The sequence below is a fragment of the Aphelocoma coerulescens genome, chromosome 15, assembly GCF_041296385.1.
Source record: "Aphelocoma coerulescens isolate FSJ_1873_10779 chromosome 15, UR_Acoe_1.0, whole genome shotgun sequence".
NCBI lineage: Eukaryota > Metazoa > Chordata > Aves > Passeriformes > Corvidae > Aphelocoma > Aphelocoma coerulescens.
The window spans coordinates 13,228,617-13,249,852 of NC_091029.1; the positions used below are offsets into that span (position 1 = coordinate 13,228,617).

Consider the following 21,236-nt stretch of genomic DNA (forward strand, 5'->3'; position numbering starts at 1 on the left):
TTTGGAGCCAGTGTCACAACCTAGGCAAAGAGGCAGTTCTCTATTTCATTGGTATCTTATTTACAGAATAATCTGCCTAAACCAATTCTTCCCATCTACAGGCAATTTGTTATCCTTCAGATAAGGAAACATATTTTTTCCTTTTCATTTCTACTCCAAGCAATTACCTTTCCAAGCAATTCAAGGGGATGCTGGTGAGAGCACACCCGTCCCTTCCCAGTTTCCTAGCTCTAGAAATGCCAGTCCGTCCGGTTATGATAGTTTGCCCAGCTGATAGGGGAGAACACTGTGTTTCCTGAATACTTGTGTTTTTCCAGGCCATTTTCTGATCACTTTCCAAAGACCTTTTCCCTAGTTCAGTTGACAGCAGCTGCTGGAAAGCTCCTCCCTGAGGGAGGAGAGAAGACTTCATAGATTTTTCAAGAATAACTTCACAACACTCAAACAAACCAGGACTGGTGCTGCTGTCGGGTGAGGAAGGGTCTGCAGGTGAGAGCCAGGGTTTTGCTGGATCATGTTTGTCGGTCGCTTGCCCTGGCGGAGATCCAGTGCCGCCTGCAAGTTGAGGCAATCAGGTCACTTTCTGCCTCGGGAGAGGTGCCAAATGCTGAGTATTAAAGGAATCAGCACGACCGTGGGGCAGGAGCAACAGGCCAGCATGCAGGAAAAACAAGTGTTAGAAGATCTGGAAATGCCCCTTGCAAGGAGAGAAACGGAGACCCTCTTCCAAGAGCAGCCTGAGACTGGGAACCAGTACTTGGAAGATACTTTGCTTCGGAGTTACTTGAAAACACACCTTCCTCCCAAGGTCTGTTTGTGTTTCTGTGTGTACCCACCACGACTCTGCTGAGTCACTGCTTCAGACTCTGAAGTGAACGTTTGTCTGAGCCTTTTTGTGCCTTTGAGTGTTTAACTGGAGGGAATTTACCAGCATTCCTTAAAACTTGTTGTGTTTGAGGGCAGGGGTGGCAAACACTGCCAGGACATACCCAGCAAGCAACTCAGTGGGCTCCTAGGACTGGGCTGAGTGTTGCAATGCTGTTTTGGGATTGTCAGTGTGGGCATTTGTTTTCTGGTCATGTAGAGAAAGGAATTTCTGAGAGAAGAAACAAACTAAGGCGCTTCCAAACTCTTCTGTGTTCTTCCACCTCTCTTTCCTGGGAAAGAGGGGCGTTTAAGGAAAATTCCTAAGGAATGGGGCTGTTCTCAGCCGAGTGCTCAAGAGGGTGGGAAGGCCCTTTGGGGTTTGCCTGTTCTCAGCACAGGTTGGTGGCACTTCTGGGTTCATTTTTCAGACAGGAAATGCTCTGTATGGATTTCAGAGGTGCAGGTGGGGAGGTGAGATCCCCAGACTCTGGGTGTCTGTGCTGTGAGCTCCAGTCCTACAGGTACCCCTGGCTCACCTCACTGGATATCCTCTGCCATCACCCACTTTTCAGGGACCAGTTTTCATGGAGCAGAGTGTGACCTCTCTCCATGATTTATTCCAGCAGGAGCAATACCACGACTTCTAAAGCCACCCGGTGACCAGAGGGGAGGGGACCTGGGTTTCAGTGAGGCTCCCACTTGCCCTGCTTGCTCTCCAGGTCTGTGAGGCCTGGCAGACATGGGAAGAGTGTGGTGGCAGTATGGGAAGCTTGCTTTTGCCACAGCCACCCCAAAAGAGAGGAATGAGGCCTCCCTAAGCATCACCGTGGCCTTTTTGCTAGAAGAGAGGACAAGAAAGGAGGATGCCTCTGGACAAGCATGAAGACCCTGCTCCTAATCTGCCCCTTTGTAAGAAGCATGATTCAGGTCTCCCAGAGAGTAAAAGCATCAGTACAACAAGGCTGCTTCCACTCCTTCCCCGAACTGAGAATGGTGGCTGCAAAATCTCCCGGAGAACCGGGAGCAGCACCTCCCTTTCGTTTCTGCGCTCGGTCCCAGCGGGGCAGTGTTGCCTCACTGCTGGAAAGGAGAGTCCGGGCTGCTGCCTGTAGCACCGAGAGCCTGATCTCCATCTCCCTCTCCAGGACAGCAGCAACCCTGGAGGCTTTGGGTGTCCCACCGGAGATGGAGGCTGATTCCTGTTGAGCTATTCCATGGCAAACACAGAAATTTTATTGAAATGGCACAAAAAATTTCTTTCTCTCTTTGAAGTTGATTTAAGGAGAAGACAGAATTAAGCACCTGCTTTTTCTGGGTGTTGTTGTGAAGAGGGATCTATCAGGCTTTGCTGCCCTGAAAATATGTCCTTTAATAGAAAGGATGTCTATTTGCACTCCTAATGTGCAATAATTTGCACATTTCCAATATCTTCATGCTTGGAACATCAAAGGACGGATTAGGGTGAATGAGACCACCCAGCAGCCTCAGCCCTCTCCACATCCCAGTGTCCATTCTTTGGAGCACCCAGGCTGCTGTGTGTGACATTCAGCAGTCACAAGTGTAGGAGTTTTGATTTTCTTCTTTCACCTTGGAAAGAAACACATTTATTTGGGTAATTCAGTGGTTTGTCAGGCTGTGTGTGGTCAGGGCATGAGCTCCCAGTGAGGCAGTTGGGGGCTTTTAGGAAATAGGACAGATAGTGAAGGGATTGTTGTGAGTTCCTTGTATGAACTCAAACCAAGAGATCTATTCGGTAGACTCAGGTTCTTCTGCCCACAAAAAACCCACCAGGTCAACAGTTCAAAGATTCTTGTGCTTCAGGGATCAGCAAAGGCCATGAACTCTGGATTCCTGGGTTACGCCTTGAAAACAACCTTCAAATTGTTGTCACACATGATAAAGATTGGAGGTGCACACCCCTGGCAAACATGGGTGTGGCATGAGCTGGAGCAGCTGACAGGCTCTCGTGCATGGTTTTGGCTTGTTTTGTGATTTTTAACACTGTTTAACTGGCTGTTCTGAGAAGGGAGACTTCCGGAGTGGCACCTGGACAGTGTGTGTTTGATCCTCATCACACGTATGGAATGGCAGAGTGAGGAAGGAATCAATCACACAGAATGTAGATTAATGGAAGGTCAATACAGGGGGAGGCAGGGAAGGGAAAAAGCCATGTTTGTATTTCATCAACAGCAAATTAATAGGGTTTATAACTGCACAATTTTGGGTGCAGCAATTATGGCATTCACCTCCTTCATTATTTTATTGAGGAGGGAATGAGCATCTCTTGAGAGGCAGAGAACAGCAAACAATACTTCCTCTGATGGAAGCAAATCAGCTCCTTCTTTGACCCCCAGTGCAGTTCTGGATGCGTTTAGGCCAACAAGGTCCAAGAGTGCTGGAGGTTGGGACCTCCTGGCCTGATTTAAATCATCTATAATTGGGGTTATTTAAGCCTGGGCAACTTCACTTGGTTTTGGTCATAGGCACCGAAGAGAACTTGCAAAATGCAATTCCTTTCAGCCTGAAACAGGGATCTGAGGTGTAGGGAATGAATCACTCCTCTCTGAGTGCTGTTTTCCCTCCATTAACTATGGACATATTACTCCATCCAGGTCAGCCAAGACCAGCAGAAACAAGGGCACATGAATCCTTCAGGAAGCTGGGTACAGGGTGGGAATTTGAATCTAGACATGTTGTGTGCCAGGCTGAAGCTGAAAAGATTGCTCCATCCCTCCTTTTCTAATCTGACAGGCAGGTAGCTGCTGAGCCCAGTGGAAGTTTTCCTGTACAGATGAAGGCATTCAGTTTTTGGCAGCCCTTCCCCTGGCATTCTTCTCCAGCAGTAAATCACAGAGAGGCTGAGGGACCTCTGGAGACCATCTCGTCCAACCCCCCTGCTCATGTGCATCTGTGTCATTCTCAGCCTTGACACTAAAGTGCTTCTGTCTTTTGTGAATCCAGACATGCTGCCAAAAGTAACTTGAAAAAATGATTTTGAGAGAAAAAAGAGAAAAAGTGACAGCAGAGCACAGCTGTGCCAGCAGAGGCTGAGGGAGCTGTCGTGCTGTGTTGTGGAATGCATGGAAGGGCCAAGTGGCCAGAGACTACTGGCACTACAGGACAACTCGGTCAGTCCTCTGCCTTTCCAGCTGGGACTGAGGCTGGGATGTGCTGAAGAGCTCTCCTTGTTGCTCCACAGGTACTGGAGGAGGTGCATCAGGACCTGGAGAGGTTTGGAAACCGCCTACTAACCAAGATCCAACCTCTGAGCTGGGAATGTGAGCTGAACCCCCCCGCGTTCCGGCAGTACGATGCCTGGGGGCGGCGCGTGGATCACATCCACACCTGCTCGGCATGGAGGAGGATGAAGGAGATTTCGGCAGAAGAGGGGCTGATTGCTGAGGCCTATGAGAGAAGATACTCCAGCTGGAGGTAACTGGGGGAAAATGGGAATGACAGTGCCTTCCTGGTTATTCTTAGCAAGGTTTATTCAGCGTTTTGCAGGATTGAGCTGGTTGTATAATGGGCAGCAGATGCTGCACGGACACCAGCACACCTCCTGCTGTCCCCAGCAGCTCTGTCTGTCCACTGCAATGTTCCAGCTCACCAATGATAAGCCATAACTAATGGCCCACACTTGATCATAATATTCTTTGATGTCACCTTCCTGATTGTGGGGCCTGGCAGTTCCCTGCGCCACTCCAGCTTTATGTGTGTTAGTTGTAATGCAGCTAAAGATGTGGGATTTCGCTTGCAGGTTTTTTGTATTCCAGACCATGGTGACAGACCCACATTTCTTATTGTTAAAAGCTGCACAAGCTGGCCTGGTGCTGGCAGTCCCACTGGGACTGAGAAACTCTGCTTCTTCTCTTCCCTCCTCCTGGCTGGAACAGCTTTTGCCCTCTCTGAGATGAGTGGTCTGATCCTCACCTGTTCTGGCTGTATTTTTTCCTCTCTTCCCAGTCGAGCTATTTTATCCTCCTGCTGTTGCACTGCTGTGTAACCCGTCTGTTTTCCCTCTCTCTCTCCCTCTCCCAGCCGCCTGTACCAGGCTGTCAAACTGTACTTGTTCTCAAGCTCCTCTGGAGGTTTCAGCTGTCCACTGGCCATGACTGATGGGGCAGCCAAAGTCATTGAGGTATGAGCTCAGCTGGTCCCTGAGGGCACAGCCCATGTCTAACCAGCACTGCTGGTTAGAGATGGGAGCACTGGCCAAGGATGGAGGAGCACTGATCCATCTGGTTCTGGGCACAGCCTGTCCTTGCTCTGTGACTCAGCTGAGTCTCCCACTGCCTTTCTCCATTAGGGACAAAGCCTTTGTGCCCACGCCAGCTTTTAGCTTCACTTACAGCACTGTGTTCAATAAGGCCTTTGCTGCACATGGCACCTGTGGCACTGCAGGTAGCTGGAAAGGTGTCCCAAGTGGAAGTGTTGAGAGCCAGGTTGGACAGGGCTTGGAGCCACCTGGTCTAGTAGAAGGTGTCCCTGCCCATGGCAGGGGGTGGGACTGGATGAGCTGTAAGACCCCTTCCAACCCAAAGCTTTCTCTAATTCTATGATTCTGTGATATGTTTTTACTATGAGATAATTTGTTTTCCCATTTTTGTGTGCAGTGGCAGCTAGGTATAATAGGCCAGATCCATACCTAGTGGATCCATACCTAAATTCACCAAGCCACCAAGACTTTACCAATTGGAACGTTTGGCTCTGCATCTTAGTGACCCCCTCTGTATAGCCTCAGTGGGTACATAGGATTCAGAGGAAAATACCCCTTAGGTAGCTAACCCTGGGCATTTTAATTCACCAAATCTTAAAGCAGCACAAGGCAGTGCCCTCTTCCCTGCAGTTCTCTGGGTGCTGGTGACATCCAGCATACCTGAACCTGGCACAGGGGCTGTTTGAGACCTCTCTCCCAGAAATCCAAAGGGATAGGGATGCTCAGCACTCCCTGTTGTAACACAGGTCTGCACCTTCTGCCTGCACAGTGCTGCAGCAGCCAGGAGGGAGCTGGGCTGGCTCACAGGCTCTCAGCAGCACCTGCAGATGCTCTGCAGTGCAGGACACCCACCTGCTTCCAGACTGGCCTGTCTGAGCCCCGAACACACCAGTTAAGGCAACTGTATAATGTCACCTACTGTGTTAGGATCATCTCAGTTTCTTTTCCCTCCCCTCAAACAGTCACTGGGTGTTCCTGGATCTCTGAAAAACGCTTTTGTCCGTCTGACATCCCGTGACCCCAAGAAGTTCTGGACCTCTGGCCAGTGGATGACCGAGCGAAGGGGTGGCTCAGATGTTGGTACGTGCTCTGGGGTGGGAAGCAGATGTGGCAGTGAGAACTGAGAAAGTCAAGGGTGTGGGGAATCTAAAAAGCCAGGGAGCTGGTTTAGGACTTCAGCAAAAGTAATCCAAATCCTCTGCATAGCTCTGCTTTTTAACAATGAAAGGCCAACCTCTGTCCTCTGGTGCACACAGGACATGCAGGCAGGCACAGAGCTCTGCTCCTTGCATAGGTAGCGCACAGATCCCTGGCTCTAAAATCTAAACCTGGAGCCACATAGGCCCATTTCAGCTGGGACTGAGGAAGCATTTTGGCCTTCAACTTTTATTCCTGGCTAATGCTTGTTATTACTAAGATCAGTTATTTGTCTTCTAACATTAATAATGGGCAGGGAACTTCAGAACTCTGCTGCAGAGGCAGAACTGTGGGAGGGGAGTCACCTGCATCTGATGAAGCTGCAGTTGGTTTTCCATGGAAGCAGTGAAAGGATCAGCTGTGAAGTGAAAGATGTGCATCACTGCAGGAGTCCCAAATCCATAGAATCCTTTGTATCCCCTAAAGAACTGGAGGCACTGGATTATATACACTGCATTTCTTATCGAGGGTCAATGAAAGAGATTAACAGCTAACCCATGCTCCATTTCCTAGCAAGAAGTGACTTAAAGGAGCTGCTGCTTACACTGTAAAATCAGCATCAATTGACACAGAAGTTCCCATAAGACCAAGAAATTTTCTCCTCTCTTTCAGCTAACGGCACCGAGACCGTGGCCAGGAAGCAGCCGGATGGCACCTATCGTCTGTATGGATTTAAGTGGTTCACATCAGCAGCTGATTCTGATGTGACATTAACCCTGGCCAGGATAGCGGATGCTGAAGGACAGGTAAACCTGCTCTGTTGGATTGGGAGCCAGGGGAAGGAGCAGGGGCATTCTTTTTCTTCCTTGGTGCATTGTAATGGCATCCTCTCTGCATGCCTTGCAGTGTATCCAGGGCTCCAGAGGCCTGTCCCTGTTCTTCCTGAGGGTTCGGGATGAGGAGGGGAAGCTGAACAGCATCCAGGTGCAAAGGCTGAAGGACAAGCTGGGCACGAGGCAGATGGCAACGGCAGAGCTGTGGCTGCAAGGAGCCAGAGCAGAGCTGGTGTGTAAGAGTTCACCTGCCCTGGGGACTAGGCTGCCCTGGCATGGCACACACTCCTGAGGCTTTCAGCAGTGATCCCAACTGAAAAAGTTCCTCTCTTCCACCTCCATGGCTTGGCTGTCCACATCACAGAACAATTCACTAGTGGGGCTCTCTGTGGGGCAGAGCTGAGAAGAGTTCAGGAAAAGATGAGAGAGAACCAAAAAAAAAACAAACCAACAAACTTATTTTAGGCTGGTCATTTCCTTAATCCAGGTTGCTGAGCCAGCTGAGGGACAGTTTGTGTAGTGTGCAGGTAGGATCAAGCAGCAGGGACCAGAACTGATCATACTGACACCATCTCCCAAAAGCCACTTCTCTGGTCATAGAAACAGAGTCCCAGAATAGTTTGGATTGGAAGGGACCTTAAAGCTCATCTCATTCCACCCCTTGTCATGGGCAGGGACACCTTCCACTAGACCAGGTTGCTCCAAGTCCCATCCAACCTGGCCTGGAATGCTTCCAGTGATGGGGCAGCCACATCATGCCACAGACTTGGCTAAAATGGGACAGATGTATTTTAAAGCAAGCAGGTCTCTGAGTGCCTGAGGGCAGACAGGGACAGAGTGGACAGCCCGTGTCCATGTGTCTGTTGACACCACTTTCACTTCCATATCCATCCCCATCCAAGGCATGTGAAAGGCTCACGTCAGCCCTCATTCCTTGCAGATCTCTGCAGAGGGTCGTGGAGTGGCCGCCATCTCCAACATGCTGAACATCACTCGGATCCACAATGTCATTGGTGCAGTGGCTTCCATGAGAAGGTGAAGGCAGCATGGATTCCCCCAGAGCTGAAGGAGCAGCTGGTCAGGACAAGGGGGGACTTTGCAGTGCTCAGCATTGCAGCCGAGTGTCACCTTTGTGGGACAGGCCTGGAGCCAGCAGTGCTGGAGGAGGGTGGCCTATGAGTGGGTGACCTGTAAGGTGGGGCACAGCTGGGCAGGGTTCTCCTTTGTGGGGTGGGGCTGGAAGGGAATGCTCAGAAGTGGGAAGTTGCTGGTGTCACTGTTCCTGTGTGTGCTCCCTCCAGGATGATCAGTCTGAGCAGGGACTACGCCCGCAAGCGCGTGGCCTTCGGGAAGCTCCTCAAGGACCATCCCCTGCACATGCAGACGATAGCACGAATGGAGGTGAGGCTTTTGGGAGCCAAGCTGGACCTGTTGGGAAGGAAAGAGGACAGAGATCCTGTTAGTGAGCACAGCCAGCCTGCCTGCATTCAGATGTAGGAGGCCATTCCTGCTACAGCAAGGTGAATGCATCAAGGGAATTGTTGTACTGTAGTGGGATTTGGTCTGATTAGAGACCTAACTCCTCTGCTGGACCTCAGGTTATCCTAAACAATTACCTGGGAGTTCCTCTGAGTGAAAGGAGTGCCCCTGCTGTGAGAAGCCATGGCCTCTGAAGTTGGGTGTTGGCCTCAGAATCCAGGCCTGACACCACAGTCACCTGAACTGCAGTTACCAGACTCTTGTCCAAGACTGGTACAGACTCATCCAACTTCCCTGGTAGCTCCTGCACCAGGAGATGGGCTGTAAACAGTATTTAAAAATTCTCTTGCAAGGTGGGGGAAAGCAGTCAACATCTGTCAAACATCACTTCAAGCTCCAGCATCTCCTTGTCTGTAGCCAGAACTCCCCTCTGAAAGAAAGGGCAGATCCTACATAGTCCCACAACACAGAGCTCCATATCCTGATGCTTCCCAAATCAAAACTTGCCAGGGTAGTAAGCTGCTCAGGAAGAAATCTGTCACAGGCCTTGCAGCTCCTGGTGCTCAGAGGTTGACCATCATCTCACATCCCTTACCTTTTGAAAGGATGTGGATTTGTGGCCTGGATGCCTTTTAGGAGCTTTGTTAAGGCTCAGGTGGGCCTGATGAAATGTATTGCCCCTTTCCTCTACTACATCCCAGTGTCCAAGAGTGGCAGAGAACCTTTAATATTCCATACTTTGTGCCTTGGCTGCTCAGAGGTCTCTGTCTCTGAAGCTGTGGGTCTGAGCAGGCAGGGGTGGCATTTTACCCTGGAGGCAATCTCATGCATGGAATCCTGGAATCAGCAGAGTCCAAGATCCCAGCCAGTGAATGCCCCTGTTCTCTGCTCACAGGTGCAGGTGAGAGGGGCGTTTCTGCTGCTTATGGAGATCGTTCGCCTGCTGGGCCTGGCTGAAACCAACCTGGCAAGTGAGCAGGACCAGCTGCTCCTGAGGCTGCTCATCCCAGTTGCCAAACTGTACACAGGGAAGCAGGTATGGAACAGCTGGATTAGCCCAGAGTGTGGAATGTTGGCAGCCACAGAGCTGGGAAGAGGAGTGCGTGACACAGCAGTGAGAGCAGGGGGTACCTGCAGGACCTGCAGCAGTTCCTGCTCTGGAGGCTGCTGCTCCTGCAGGTCCTCTCAGTGTCACTCAGGCTTCATTCTCCAGCTGCTCCTCCTGCCTCAGCAGGACCAACCTGCCTCAGCAGATGAGCAGGACCCAGTCAGCCCATCCCAGCAGGAGCTGCTATGTGGTGTGAGAGGTTGGATTTTCCCCTCAGACACTGTGGATCATACCAGCTCTCTGCATTTTGCAGGCTTCTGCTGTGGCTGTTGAGGCAATGGAGAGTTTTGGAGGCCAAGGTTACATGGAGGACACAGGCTTGCCAGTCATGCTCCGGGATACTCTGGTAAGAGAGTGGCAGGAGAAGGTCCTGTGTGTCACCAAGTCCCCTGCACAGCACTCTGGTTCCCTGCTAAAGACACACTCAAGGGAGAACACAGCCCTCCTGGGCTCACTTCAGGTGTGGCAGCTCCTCCCTCACTGCCTCCCTGCTGAGCCCAGTCACCCCCAGGGAGGGACAGGATGTGTTCCTGGTGCTGAGGTTGTTCCCTAGCACAGCAATGGAGCTGGGCTCTGCTGCTCCCTTCCACCTGTTGTGAGACAAGACATCTCTGGAGATATCCTTGATATCCCTCACTTCTGCTGTGTGTCTTTGTTCCCTCACACTCTCCTTCCTTGCTGCTGTCACTCCAAAGGCTCCCTCATATTCTTCCACAGTCTCCTCTTCCCCACAGGTGCTGTCCATATGGGAGGGGACAACAAATATCCTGTCCCTGGATGTGCTGAGATCCCTCACCAAGAGCCAGGGGCAGGTGATGGCTGCGTTCCTGTCCACAGTGCAGGTGAGCCCACACCTGCAGCCCTGCTCAGCCTGATTCACACACCTTGGCAGAGCCTGGTTTGGGGTTTATGCACCTGCCTGAAACTGGCAGGGAATAGGCCCAAATGGAAAGCTTTAGACAAGTATTCCAATGCTGTCTTACAATTCTGCTCCTTAAATAGCTCTTCCAAAAGCAGGATGCAGGCAGTGCTCATCCTGGGATCCTTGTGTGCAGATACTTTCAGCTCAGCAGTGAGGAGCTTGGCACTCTAGAGTTCCTCATGACAGGTACCAAAATAAGTATATTTTTAACGTGACTCACCTTCCTGAATCCAAAATAATTTTGTGGTTTTGTTTCCTAACTGGAAAATCACCACAGGACTGCTGAATATTGAACCTCACTAGGGCTATCTACTGCATTATGACTTTCTATTTTTATTCCCTGAAAAGATGGAAAGAGCCAAAGGAATTCCATTGCTGCCTCTTTGGATTTGCTGTTCTTTGGCTCTACTTTTCAAGCTGCTCAGGTGACAGGAGTTAGAAGCAGCTCAGTGTTTTATGAAGGTGAAGGAGCATCACCTGGCTTGGTGTGTCCCAAAAAAGGAGACAGGAGCAGCCCAGGGGGCAGGATCAGAGGGTGTTGTTTCAGAGGGGACATTATTAATCCAGACACAGGAATCACGATTTCATTAGCCCAGGCACAGCAAGGGAACCCTGGGCATTTGGAGTGCTGGATTTGATTGTGTGCAGCCTTCAGCTTCCCACCCAGACCCCGTGAGAAAGGAAGGGTCTGGGTCACTGCTCTCCTGCAGCACAGGGAACTGGACAGAGCTTTCCAGAGCCTGAGTAGTTCTCCCAATGGCTGCAGTTGGCAACTTCTGTCCCATCTCACCCCCCCAGCTCAGCTGTGCTCTGTACACAGCACCTCTCTGATCCCCAGGGATAAGGGTTCCCTTGCTATCCTCTCTGACAACTTTTGAGAAGGGAGAAATACCTCAAACAATTTGGCCACCAAACAAGAAGCCAGATCTGCTCAGGGGCAGGACTGAGCACACCTGCTGAGGGCAAATCCAGCTGTTGGCAAACAGCAGTTTAGGCTGACACTGCAGGGGGAAGTAAAGGAGCTGGGGGTAGGCTCTAAAGTAATTTGGGAAGAAACAGCCTCCACAGTAGTAATAATTTAAACAAAAACCCCACAAAGGTGCTGTGCTGCACCCTGGAGCACCTCCCTGCTGCAGCTCAACAACTGGATAATCAGGGAAGCATTCGGGAGCACAGCGTGGTGATGCAGAGCAGGGACCTGCAGAGCAGTAACACGAGTACTGAGATTCATTAATTAACGAGCTCCTCAGTGCTCCCATCAATCACGCTGTGGGTGAGGCTGGAGGGGGGTGGGCGCTGCCTTCAAGGTTTCCAAATTCCAGTAATGCCACTGCCTTTACTGGCCATGTCACGCTGAGGCTGCTGCATTTCCAAGGAAAGTGGCTGGGTTGGGCTCAGAGCAGTGTGGATGCTCCAATTCTGGATGGAAGAGATCAGACCTGGCCAATTTCAGCTTTTCCTTTATGCCTGGGGCAGCCAGGTGCTGGAAAGGCAGCCTGGGAGGGATTTCTGTCTGCAGAGTTCTGCAGGAATGTGCTTGAGTTTCTATACCAGAATCAGGTTTTCACTCACAGGTGATAAACAACATCTTTCTGAGCTCCAGGTGTCCAAATTCTTTCAGTCTGTGAGTCTGGCTCATTTTGAAACATCCCTCCCAATCCTGTCTAGCAAGGAAATAATTTAATCCATCATAAAGGGGTTTTACTGCTCCAATCCCTTTCCTTTTTATTGATGCACACAAACCGAGTACAATTTATTTTATGTTTGTCCATCAAGGTTCTCAGTGTGCAGGACTGGTGCCCATTGTCAGAGTGCTTTGCAGAAAGCAGCATTAGTACCTGTGCAGCACTTGCTTCTCTGAAGGTCATTTCAAGGGTAACTCCTGCTCTTGCTTTTTTCCTGTATCAGTTGTCTCTGCTGATGGTGAGATACCCAGTGCTGCTGGGGCTGGGGTCAGGAGCAGGAACCAAGGGTTGTAATTATCCTCAGGAGAAGGGAAATGCAGAGAACTTCCCCATCCTTGCACACTGTGATTATGAGAAGCTGGATATTTAGGGGTTTTAATCCACAGGTGAGTTTGTGACAAACCACCTTGTCTAGAGGTCATTAATCTGGAAATCCTGGAGAGAAGAGCGAGTGTGAGAGACACAGATGGAATCATGGAATGGTTTGAGTTGGAAGGGACCTAAAAACTCACCCCATTCCCACCCCCTGCCCTGGGCAGGGACACCTTCCACTGTCCCAGGCTGCTCCAAGCCCCAATGTCCAGCCTGGCCTTGGGCACTGCCAGGGATCCAGGGGCAGCCACAGCTGCTCTGGGCACCCTGTGCCAGGGCCTGCCCACCCTCCCAGGCAACAATTCCTTCCCAATCTCCCATCCAGCCCTGCCCTCTGGCACTGGGAAGCCATTCCCTGTGTCCTGTCCCTCCATGCCTTGTCCCCAGTCCCTCTCCAGCTCTCCTGGAGCCCCTTCAGGCCCTGCAAGGGGCTCTGAGCTCTCCCTGGAGCCTTCTCCTCTCCAGGTGAGCACCCCCAGCTCTCCCAGCCTGGCTCCAGAGCAGAGGGGCTCCAGCCCTTGGAGCAGCTCCGTGGCCTCCTCTGGGCTCCTCCAGCAGCTCCAGGTGCTTCCTGTGCTGGGCCCCAGGGCTGGGGCAGCTCTGCAGGTGGGGTCTCACCTGAGCAGGGCAGGAGGGCAGAATCCCCCCTCCCCTTCTGCCCATGGTTTGGGATCAGCCCAGGACACATCCTGACTTCCAGCTCTGCTGTGCTGAGAATTTCAGGTGGATACTGCTCAGGGCCAGTCAGTTCATGTTGTACTAAAATTTTATTAGCTGGAATTTTGAGCCAGAGCCCTGGGTGTACTTTCAAATTCAATTACAATCTGAAAAGTGCCTCTAAAATAGCCCTGGGCAGTTTGTTGATTATTGCATTTGAGTCACTTCAGGTGAAATTTGGGCACATCCCAGGACAGGGCCTCAGCAGCAGCCCCGCATGTGTCGTGCAGGGCTCAGAATCAACTCTTGCCTCAAGAATTTCTGTGTAGGGCTGTAATTCAGGTTGTAATTCAGGCTGTAAATCAGCCCTGCAATCTCAGACACGTGACAGTGTTTTCAGGTCCTTTTCAGACCACAACCCCAATTTCCAGGCAGCAGGAAACAAATCGAGGTTATTGATGTGGGGTCATGTGTTCACTCCAAGCATTGACACGAAATTGTGCTTTTAGCCCTGTTTGGGATGTTCCTCCTGTCACTGTATTTTTAGATACTCATGATTAATCTTGTAAGTAAAAACCACTCTGACCACGTTGCTTGGGAGCCAGTGAGAGCAAACAAACAAGCAGCATCTTAAAATTCCTCCATGAAAACAGGGAATCAGAACTACTGGAGCTCTGAAGCTCCTCTGCTGATTGTTTCAGGCAGTAAGGGATGGCAGGGCAGTGATGCTCTGTGTGCCTCCCCCCAGAGCTGCAGCAGAGCAGCCAGGAGAGAAGAGGAGCTGCTCCTGCCTCGAGCATTGCCCTGGAGCAGCTTCCAGCCTCTCCATCCCAAGTGCAGAGAGGGCATGGAAAAACCTTCCAGGAGATCCAGGGCTTTTGGTTAGGAAAGGAATAAGTGCAATTGGAACCAAAAAAAAAAAAGTAAATTATTGTTGAGCAAAGACAGTAGAAGGTCTTTTTTATCCCTTAAGGATAAATGATGCTTTTACATTCCTGCTCCATATTCCCAGGTGTTCAAACCTTCCAGCTGTGACAGCATGTCCATGTCCCAGCCACAAGCAGTGCATGTTGTCCCCGTGCTCGGCCGGTGCCGTGCTGGCTCCCACCCAGACTGTGGGAATACGGTGGGTGATGCCTTTGGGATCCGTGATCCTCGTTAGCAACAACCTCCGAGCTACTTTAGAACACCTCATTAGTATTCTGTGGGCTTGGAGGTTTATGGGCTTTATGTTGGCACCAGAGTTGTTTTTGTATTTGATCAGCACATGCTGGGGGTGTTTCTGCCCCTGGAGCCCGGAACAGCAGCACTGGGAAGTGTGGAAGTGTGGAAGTTTGGGGTCTGAGCAGTCGGAGAACACAGAACAAACCTGAGCTCAGCCCAGCCCAGATGGATTTTCTGGTCCAGCAAGAGGAGCTGCGGGATCACCTCAGCATGGAAAGCCTCAGAAACATAAAGAATTCCTTCTGTGTAGCTGCTGCTCACAGGCTTCAGTCTCGTCTGCAGGTTATTGATGAAGCTAATTAATGAGCAGTGCCTCCCACCACCCGCTGTGCTGCTCCCATCCAGCCTTTGGGGATGCTCTCCAAGCTGATCCCTCAGTCCTGCTGTAGAGAGAGGGGTCTGAGTGAGGAAAGATGGGACCACAGCCCACGAGGCAGGGCCACCCCCAAACACAGGCAGTGTCCCGTCCCTCCTACCAGGGAATACACAGGAGACACAGGTGAACAGCACGGGAAGGCCGTGCCCAAAGAACAATTCCAGACTCTCTCAGCAGAGTATCCCTGGTGCTTTCACAAGGGATTTGGGATGTGGCAGAACAGCAGCTTGGCTCAGCCAGGGGAGGTTTCAGGCAGTGCTGTTGGCACAGTTAAATGGCCAGTGTCCATCAGAATCACAGAATCCTTTAGATTGGAAAAGCCCTCTGGGATTAAGTCCAGCCATTCCCAGCACTGCCAAGGCCACCACTGACCCACGTCCCCAAGTGCCACATCCACAGGGCTGTTAAATCCCCCCAGGGATGGGGATCCACCACTGCCCTGGAGCTGTGACAGTACCTGGCCACCCTTTCAATGAAGAAATTTTCTCAAATATCCAACCTGGACCTCTCTCAGTAGAGCTTGAAGCCATTTCCTCTTGTCTCTTGTTCCCACTGACACAATTTACAGAGGAAAGCTCCTTTAAATATGAATTTTCCTGCCTGGACACAGCTTGAGCATATTTGTGCAGGTAATAATATAACCCTGGGAGAATTAGACCCTGATATACAGGTATGGAGCTGGAGAGAATTGGGGGATGAGAGCTGATCCCCATGTGTAGCTGGGAAGCCAGAATGGAAACAGCACCATGCTGGCTCTGCTCACAGGGATTCTCCATCCCCAAGGCAAGGCTGGGAGCTTCCTTTTGGGCACATCCCCTTCCCTGGCTGCTCCACCCGTGCCAGGGGCAGCCACCTGGATCTGAGCTTGTTGCCAGCAGCCAGGTGCACCCAGGGTCCCAGCAGCCCCTTCCTGGCACAAGGCAAATACACTGGAATTTCTCCTGTGGTTGTTCTCTCTGCAGAAAAAGCTGGAGCTGGCTTCAGGCACTGAGGAACTGGCCCCAGGCGTGCAGCGGACACGGGAAGCCATCGGGAGCCTCCAAGAGTTCATGGCAGCCGCGGGCTCAGAGCAGGCACTGACCATGGAGCTGGCAGCCAGGGACTTCTCCTACAGCCTGGCACGGATCTACACAGGCAGGGCAAAGACAGGAATCACAGAACCATGGAATGGTCTGGGTGGGAAGGGACCTTAAAGCCCATCCAGTGCCACCCCTGCCATGGACAGGGACACCTCCCACTGTCCCAGGCTGCTCCAAGCCCCAATGTCCAGCCTGGCCTTGGACACTGCCAGGGATCCAGGGGCAGCCACAGCTGCTCTGGGCACCCTGTGCCAGGGCCTGCCCACCCTCCCAGGGAATTCCTTCCCAATATCCCATCCAGCCCTGCCTCTGGCAGTGGGAAGCCATTCCCTGTGTCCTGTCCCTCCATGCCTTGTCCCCAGTCCCTCTCCAGCCCTCCTGGAGCCCCTTTAGGCCCTGCAAGGGGCTCTGAGCTCTCCCTGGAGCCTTCTCCTCTCCAGGTGAGCACCCCCAGCTCTCCCAGCCTGGCTCCAGAGCAGAGGGGCTCCAGCCCTTGGAGCAGCTCCGTGGCCTCCTCTGGACTGGCTCCAGCAGCTCCACAGCCTTGTGCTGATGGATTTCAGACCAGGAAAGGGCTGGGAATCAGCTGTAGACACCTGATTCACACCTGGGTCAAGGGTGGAGCTTTAGAGCTCAGTCCCCACCTTTCATGCTGAAGCAGCTCAGCCGTCAAGCACTGCTGAGAAGTGACCACTGTTCTTTTTTCCTGAGTCCTGGGCTGTTCTGGCAGGAGCCTGGGAATACTGACACCTCCTACTCCCCCACAGGAGCTCTTTTAATGGAACACGCAGCTCGGCCTGACGCTTCCTCCACAGACGTCTGTGCTGCCCTGAGGTAGGCACAGCCCTGCCCACCCTGGCCGTTCTGGATGATTCCATGGGCAGTGTCAGAGGCTTTGCTCTGCCTCCGGAGTGATCCAGCTCCTGGCCACGGCCAGACCCACGAGCACCGCTGGGAACCAGCAGTGGCTGCTCTCAGCCCCGGGGCTTTTCCCTCCTCGGGAGATTTGCATTCCCGCACTGATGGGCGGGATCCCACCTGGGCACGGCTCAGGTTGGCACCAGCCCCGTGGGTGTGGCCGGGCTGGCACAGCCCATCCCATCCCATCCCATCCCATCCCATCCCATCCCATCCCATCCCATCCCATCCCATCCCATCCCATCCCTCTGTCCATCCAGGTGGTGCAACCAGGAGCTGTGTCCGGTGGCCGTGGAGTCAGGGAGGGGCAGCTACCGGGGCGGGGCAGCGCTCCAGGACAGCGCCCTGGTGTTCGGGAAGAGCCGGCTCTGAGCGCCCGCAGCCCCAGCACGGACACGAGGTGGATTGCAATCCAAAGAAAAACCCTCCAAAATCCTCAGGTAGCTGCAAATAAAAGGTGCTGTGGAATGTCCCGTTCCACAAGGGGCCAGACCAAATCCTTTAGGAGTGACCCCCCCACCTGCCCCGGGCTGAAATCCGCAGCTTTGAGGTTTCCTAACGCAGACACAGTCCTGAGAGTCACTCCAAGGTGCTGGAATGTTCTCTCAGTGCTTTAGGCAAAGCCCCAGTGACAAAATCCAGAAGCAGCAGCTCTTCAATTGCCAACCCTCTTTTTTTTGAAGAAAACCAACCAAAATCCAACTGAAAATTTTCTGAAGCTGATTAAATACAGAAACCACCATTTTTCCCTGTTCACCTTCCTGCTTTCTAGTGCTGACCACGGACTTCCACCCCTGCACCTGCCCTGGGTGGGGTTTGCCCTTTCCACCCACCGTGGCTGTGGACCACAATGACCTCCTCAGGAACTGCTGCTTTCTGAAAAAAAAGGGATTTTTATTCTCTCTGGTCTCCAGAAAGTTGATTAATTCCCTATGCACGTGTCCTAATGGTGCTGCAATCCATCCTGCCATAAATTCTACAGAAGTTTTGGATTAAAATCCAGTAATTCTCCACCTAAGCACTGGCTGTGTGCTTCTCCTCCCCCTCAGCCCATCAGTCAACCGGCTTGGTATTGCCCTGCTGGCCACAAGTTTTTAATTAAGAAGTTGCTAATAGCAGAAGAAAAGCACTAATAGACCAAAGACAGCTGGAATTTATAGCTGGGAAATGCTACAGCAGCCAGACACTGAGTGGGAAGAGGGGGAAGGAGCTGTTTGCTGAGATTGGAGTTGTCCAGAGTTTCAAAGCTGGCAGAGCCACGAGGACACAAATGGTGGCTCCAGGGAGAAGCAGAGTGGAGCAATCCCGAGGCTCCATGGGCTCCCTGTGTCCTGGCACAGGGATCACAGGCTGAGCCAAGAAGAGCTTCCCTGGAATCACACAAATGCCATGAACCAGCCCCAGGACCAAAGGGCTTCTGTTGTCTGTGCATTGCAGGGAATAAAGAGTGTTTGGGTTTGAAAAATCTCCTGCATCACAGAATCACAGAGCCATAGGATGGGTTGGGATGGAAGGGATCTTAAAGCCCATCCCATCCCACCCCTGCCATGGCAGGGACACCTCCCACTGTCCCAGGTTGCTCCAAGCCCCAATGTCCAGCCTGGCCTTGGACACTGCCAGGGATCCAGGGGCAGCCCCAGCTTCTCTGGGCACCCTGTGCCAGGGCCTTCCCACCCTCCCAGGGAACAATCCCTTCCCAATATCCCATCCAGCCCTGCCCTCTGGCACTGGGAAGCCATTCCCTGTGTCCTGGCACCAGGCTCTGTCCCTGCAGTTTGGTGTCCAAGATCTCACAGGTGTCCATGCACAGGAGCTGCTGTGCCCCGTAAAACTCAGGAGAACAGAAAGTGAGGGAGCAACGTGTGGCTCTGAGTGATGATGGCAGCAACAGCCACCAGCAGATGTGCCCGTGGGTCCAACAGCAGGAGGTGGATGTGACCCAGGAGGGAAGGTCCTTGTGCTGGAAGTGGTTGCAGAGCTACCAACCCCTGGATCCCCTGCTCTCCTAAGGGCTCATCTCCATCCAACTGCTGCCAGACCAGGCTTTCCTTCTTCCCAGCCTATTTTACATTTCTGAACACCAGGATTACTTTTTTCCTCATATATGAGCTATAATCTGCCTAAAAATAAGCCCCTCAAACTGGGAGCTCTGCAGATTCACCAACACAGAGAACAAGGGACTGTGAATTCATCACTGTGTAGGAAAATGACAAATTTATTAAGATCTAAAATATTCACTCTGAGGCTACAGCAGAATAAAGGCTGTTAACACACAAGGGTCTGACACTTCCAGTGCTGCTGAACAGCTCTGCCCTCAGAGCTTTGCATGGGTTCAAACATTTCATGTGCTTCAGGTAAGTAATTGAGACTTCAGATGTCATTTTAATACAAATCCCACCCAAAAAGAGGACAATCAAACCCATCACCTGCTGCCACTGAGAGGTCTAAAAATCATTTTGTGACAGAGCTGTGGGAAATCAATTTAAACCCCAGATTTGTTAAATAATAAAGTGAAACTTTAGCAGCATTTATGAAATGTCAAAGAACGGTGAGCTGAAATCCCAAAATGCAGCAATGGCTGCACTGTGGGAAGGGATGAACAGCTCGAAGGACTGTGGGACACCTGGGCCAGTCCTGCACCTGGCAGAGCTGCCCTCTGCTCCGTGCTGGCTCCAAAGCTTGTCCTGGATAATTCCAGGATCCATCTGTTCAACAGGCCCTGAACCCGCTCAGCTTCCCGCACATGGTTATCGCCCCTTGCAGCCTCCAACACCTCAAATCCTCTCGCAGGGCAGGCTCCATCCCACCCCTGCAGCCCTTCCCAGGGGGTGGAGCAGTTCCCAAACACCTCCTTCCCCTTCTTTCCCCTTCCCTCCCCACCAGAGCTGTTGGTTTCCACCCTACACCCACCTGTGCCCGGCTCTGAGAACGGAGCCCTCCCAGGGTGACATCCCTGAGCCCTCCTGCCCAGTGACTCCAGTGCCACCTTCCCTCTTCCCTGTCAGGGAAGAGGGGCCCTGTTGGTATCGCAGGTGGGGATGAGCGGAGCCCTCAGTTCCCAGTGATTCCTAACGCTGTTTGTGAGATCCCAAAATCCCCTCTGCCTCCGGAGGTTGTCCCACAGCCCAGGGGGCAGCACTGAAGCCGCCTATCGCGACAGCAGCGCCGCTGTCCTGACAGGCTCATGGCCCGTCCGGGAGCTGGGACAAAGAAAAGAGGGAAGGAGGCTCCTTAGGAAGAACTGATCGGGGGAAATGAGCTTTGACACCTTCAGCCGTGCCCTCCTCTGGCAGAGCTGCTGCCCTTTGACAGGAGCCCTTCTGCACCGCGGGGAAGTTCCGAACTTCTCCGATCCCTCTGCCAGGGGCAGAGACCCACACCCGGCATTTCCTGGATCGAGAACATCCCAGCAGTTCCCTGTCGGGCTTGTGACGTCTGCAGGACAACGAGCTCCTGAGAAAGCACTCAGGAGAAACTCAGGTACGAGAGGAGCTCCAGGGAATCACATCGTGAGGTGTAACTGAATCACTCTGCGTGTTCTTTACAGCACCAAACGTGATTCCTGCTTCTTTTCCACTCCAGATCGCACAACCTGGTTTGATTTGATTTAATGACCACCATCAAATCACAGAGGGATTGTGCTCAAGGTCTTGTGATTACACAGGTCTGGCCCCACATCACTCACAGCTGCTCAGACCCCAGAGAATTCAGGGTAAATCCTCAAATATGTAAGAGAAGAAATAAATGATGGTGGGGGATCAGAGGGGACAGGACTGTGCACAGCCAGAATGAGCAGGCAGTGCTTGGAAAATGGGAATAATCCTTGTGCAGGACAAACATCAGTTGAGTTTTCCACCTTCTGGGAAAAAAGATCTTAAACCTGAGTGAGTTTGGTTTGCTCCCCAAGAGCCACAGCTCCAGCATCCAGCATCGGGATAGGACAGGTGCAAGTGGGAACAGGGCTTCCTCTGCCAAACCCCACCGAGAGCAGGGGGAATTCCCTGGAGATCTGGGCTGCTCCTACATTTGGGTAACATCATCATATGATGGTTGGATAAGGGGAAAAAGAAAAACACGGTATGGAGGGAGCTGAGACTCTGGCACCTTTCTCCATCCTTGGAAAATGGTGCTGATTGTGCCAACAGAACCTGGCAGGGTGTGTACGTTGTGTCCTTCCCCCTTCCCAGGAGACTCCTGCACCAGGAAAACCAAGCCCAACATTTAATTTTTTCTTCTAAGTTTAGGAGCAACAGTTTGTTGTTCCTTGGAATGACACAGCGTGGAACAGAAAGCCAAGGGCAGCAGCTGCAGCCTCCTTTCCAAGGCCTCGGCGTTCCTGCTGAGCCTCCAACACGTCCCCTCC

At 52.1% G+C, this 21,236-nt stretch overlaps 1 protein-coding gene across 4 annotated transcripts; it reads left to right on the forward strand.

The window, feature by feature from the left end:
* Positions 1-408: 408 nt before the first annotated feature.
* Positions 409-21,194, forward strand: LOC138119481 (acyl-CoA dehydrogenase family member 11-like). Of its 4 annotated transcripts, none has more exons than XR_011155517.1 (15): positions 409-808; positions 4,067-4,299; positions 4,906-5,005; positions 6,046-6,163; positions 6,893-7,026; positions 7,127-7,285; positions 7,994-8,088; positions 8,355-8,454; positions 9,428-9,568; positions 9,894-9,986; positions 10,375-10,482; positions 15,839-16,010; positions 16,723-16,789; positions 17,134-17,313; positions 17,646-17,775. XR_011155517.1 is itself a non-coding variant. In XM_069031395.1 (15 exons), exons 1-14 carry the CDS (start codon positions 515-517, stop codon positions 17,243-17,245), a joined length of 1,926 nt encoding a protein of 641 aa, XP_068887496.1. In that variant the 5' UTR covers positions 409-514; the 3' UTR covers positions 17,246-17,273; positions 18,684-21,194. The 4 variants fall into 4 exon arrangements, 3 of the variants coding, with proteins under 3 accessions (XP_068887496.1, XP_068887495.1, XP_068887494.1); XM_069031395.1 differs by lacking the exon at positions 17,646-17,775 and adding an exon at positions 18,684-21,194 and having other exon boundaries at positions 17,134-17,273; XM_069031394.1 differs by having other exon boundaries at positions 17,134-17,273.
* Positions 21,195-21,236: the final 42 nt, after the last annotated feature.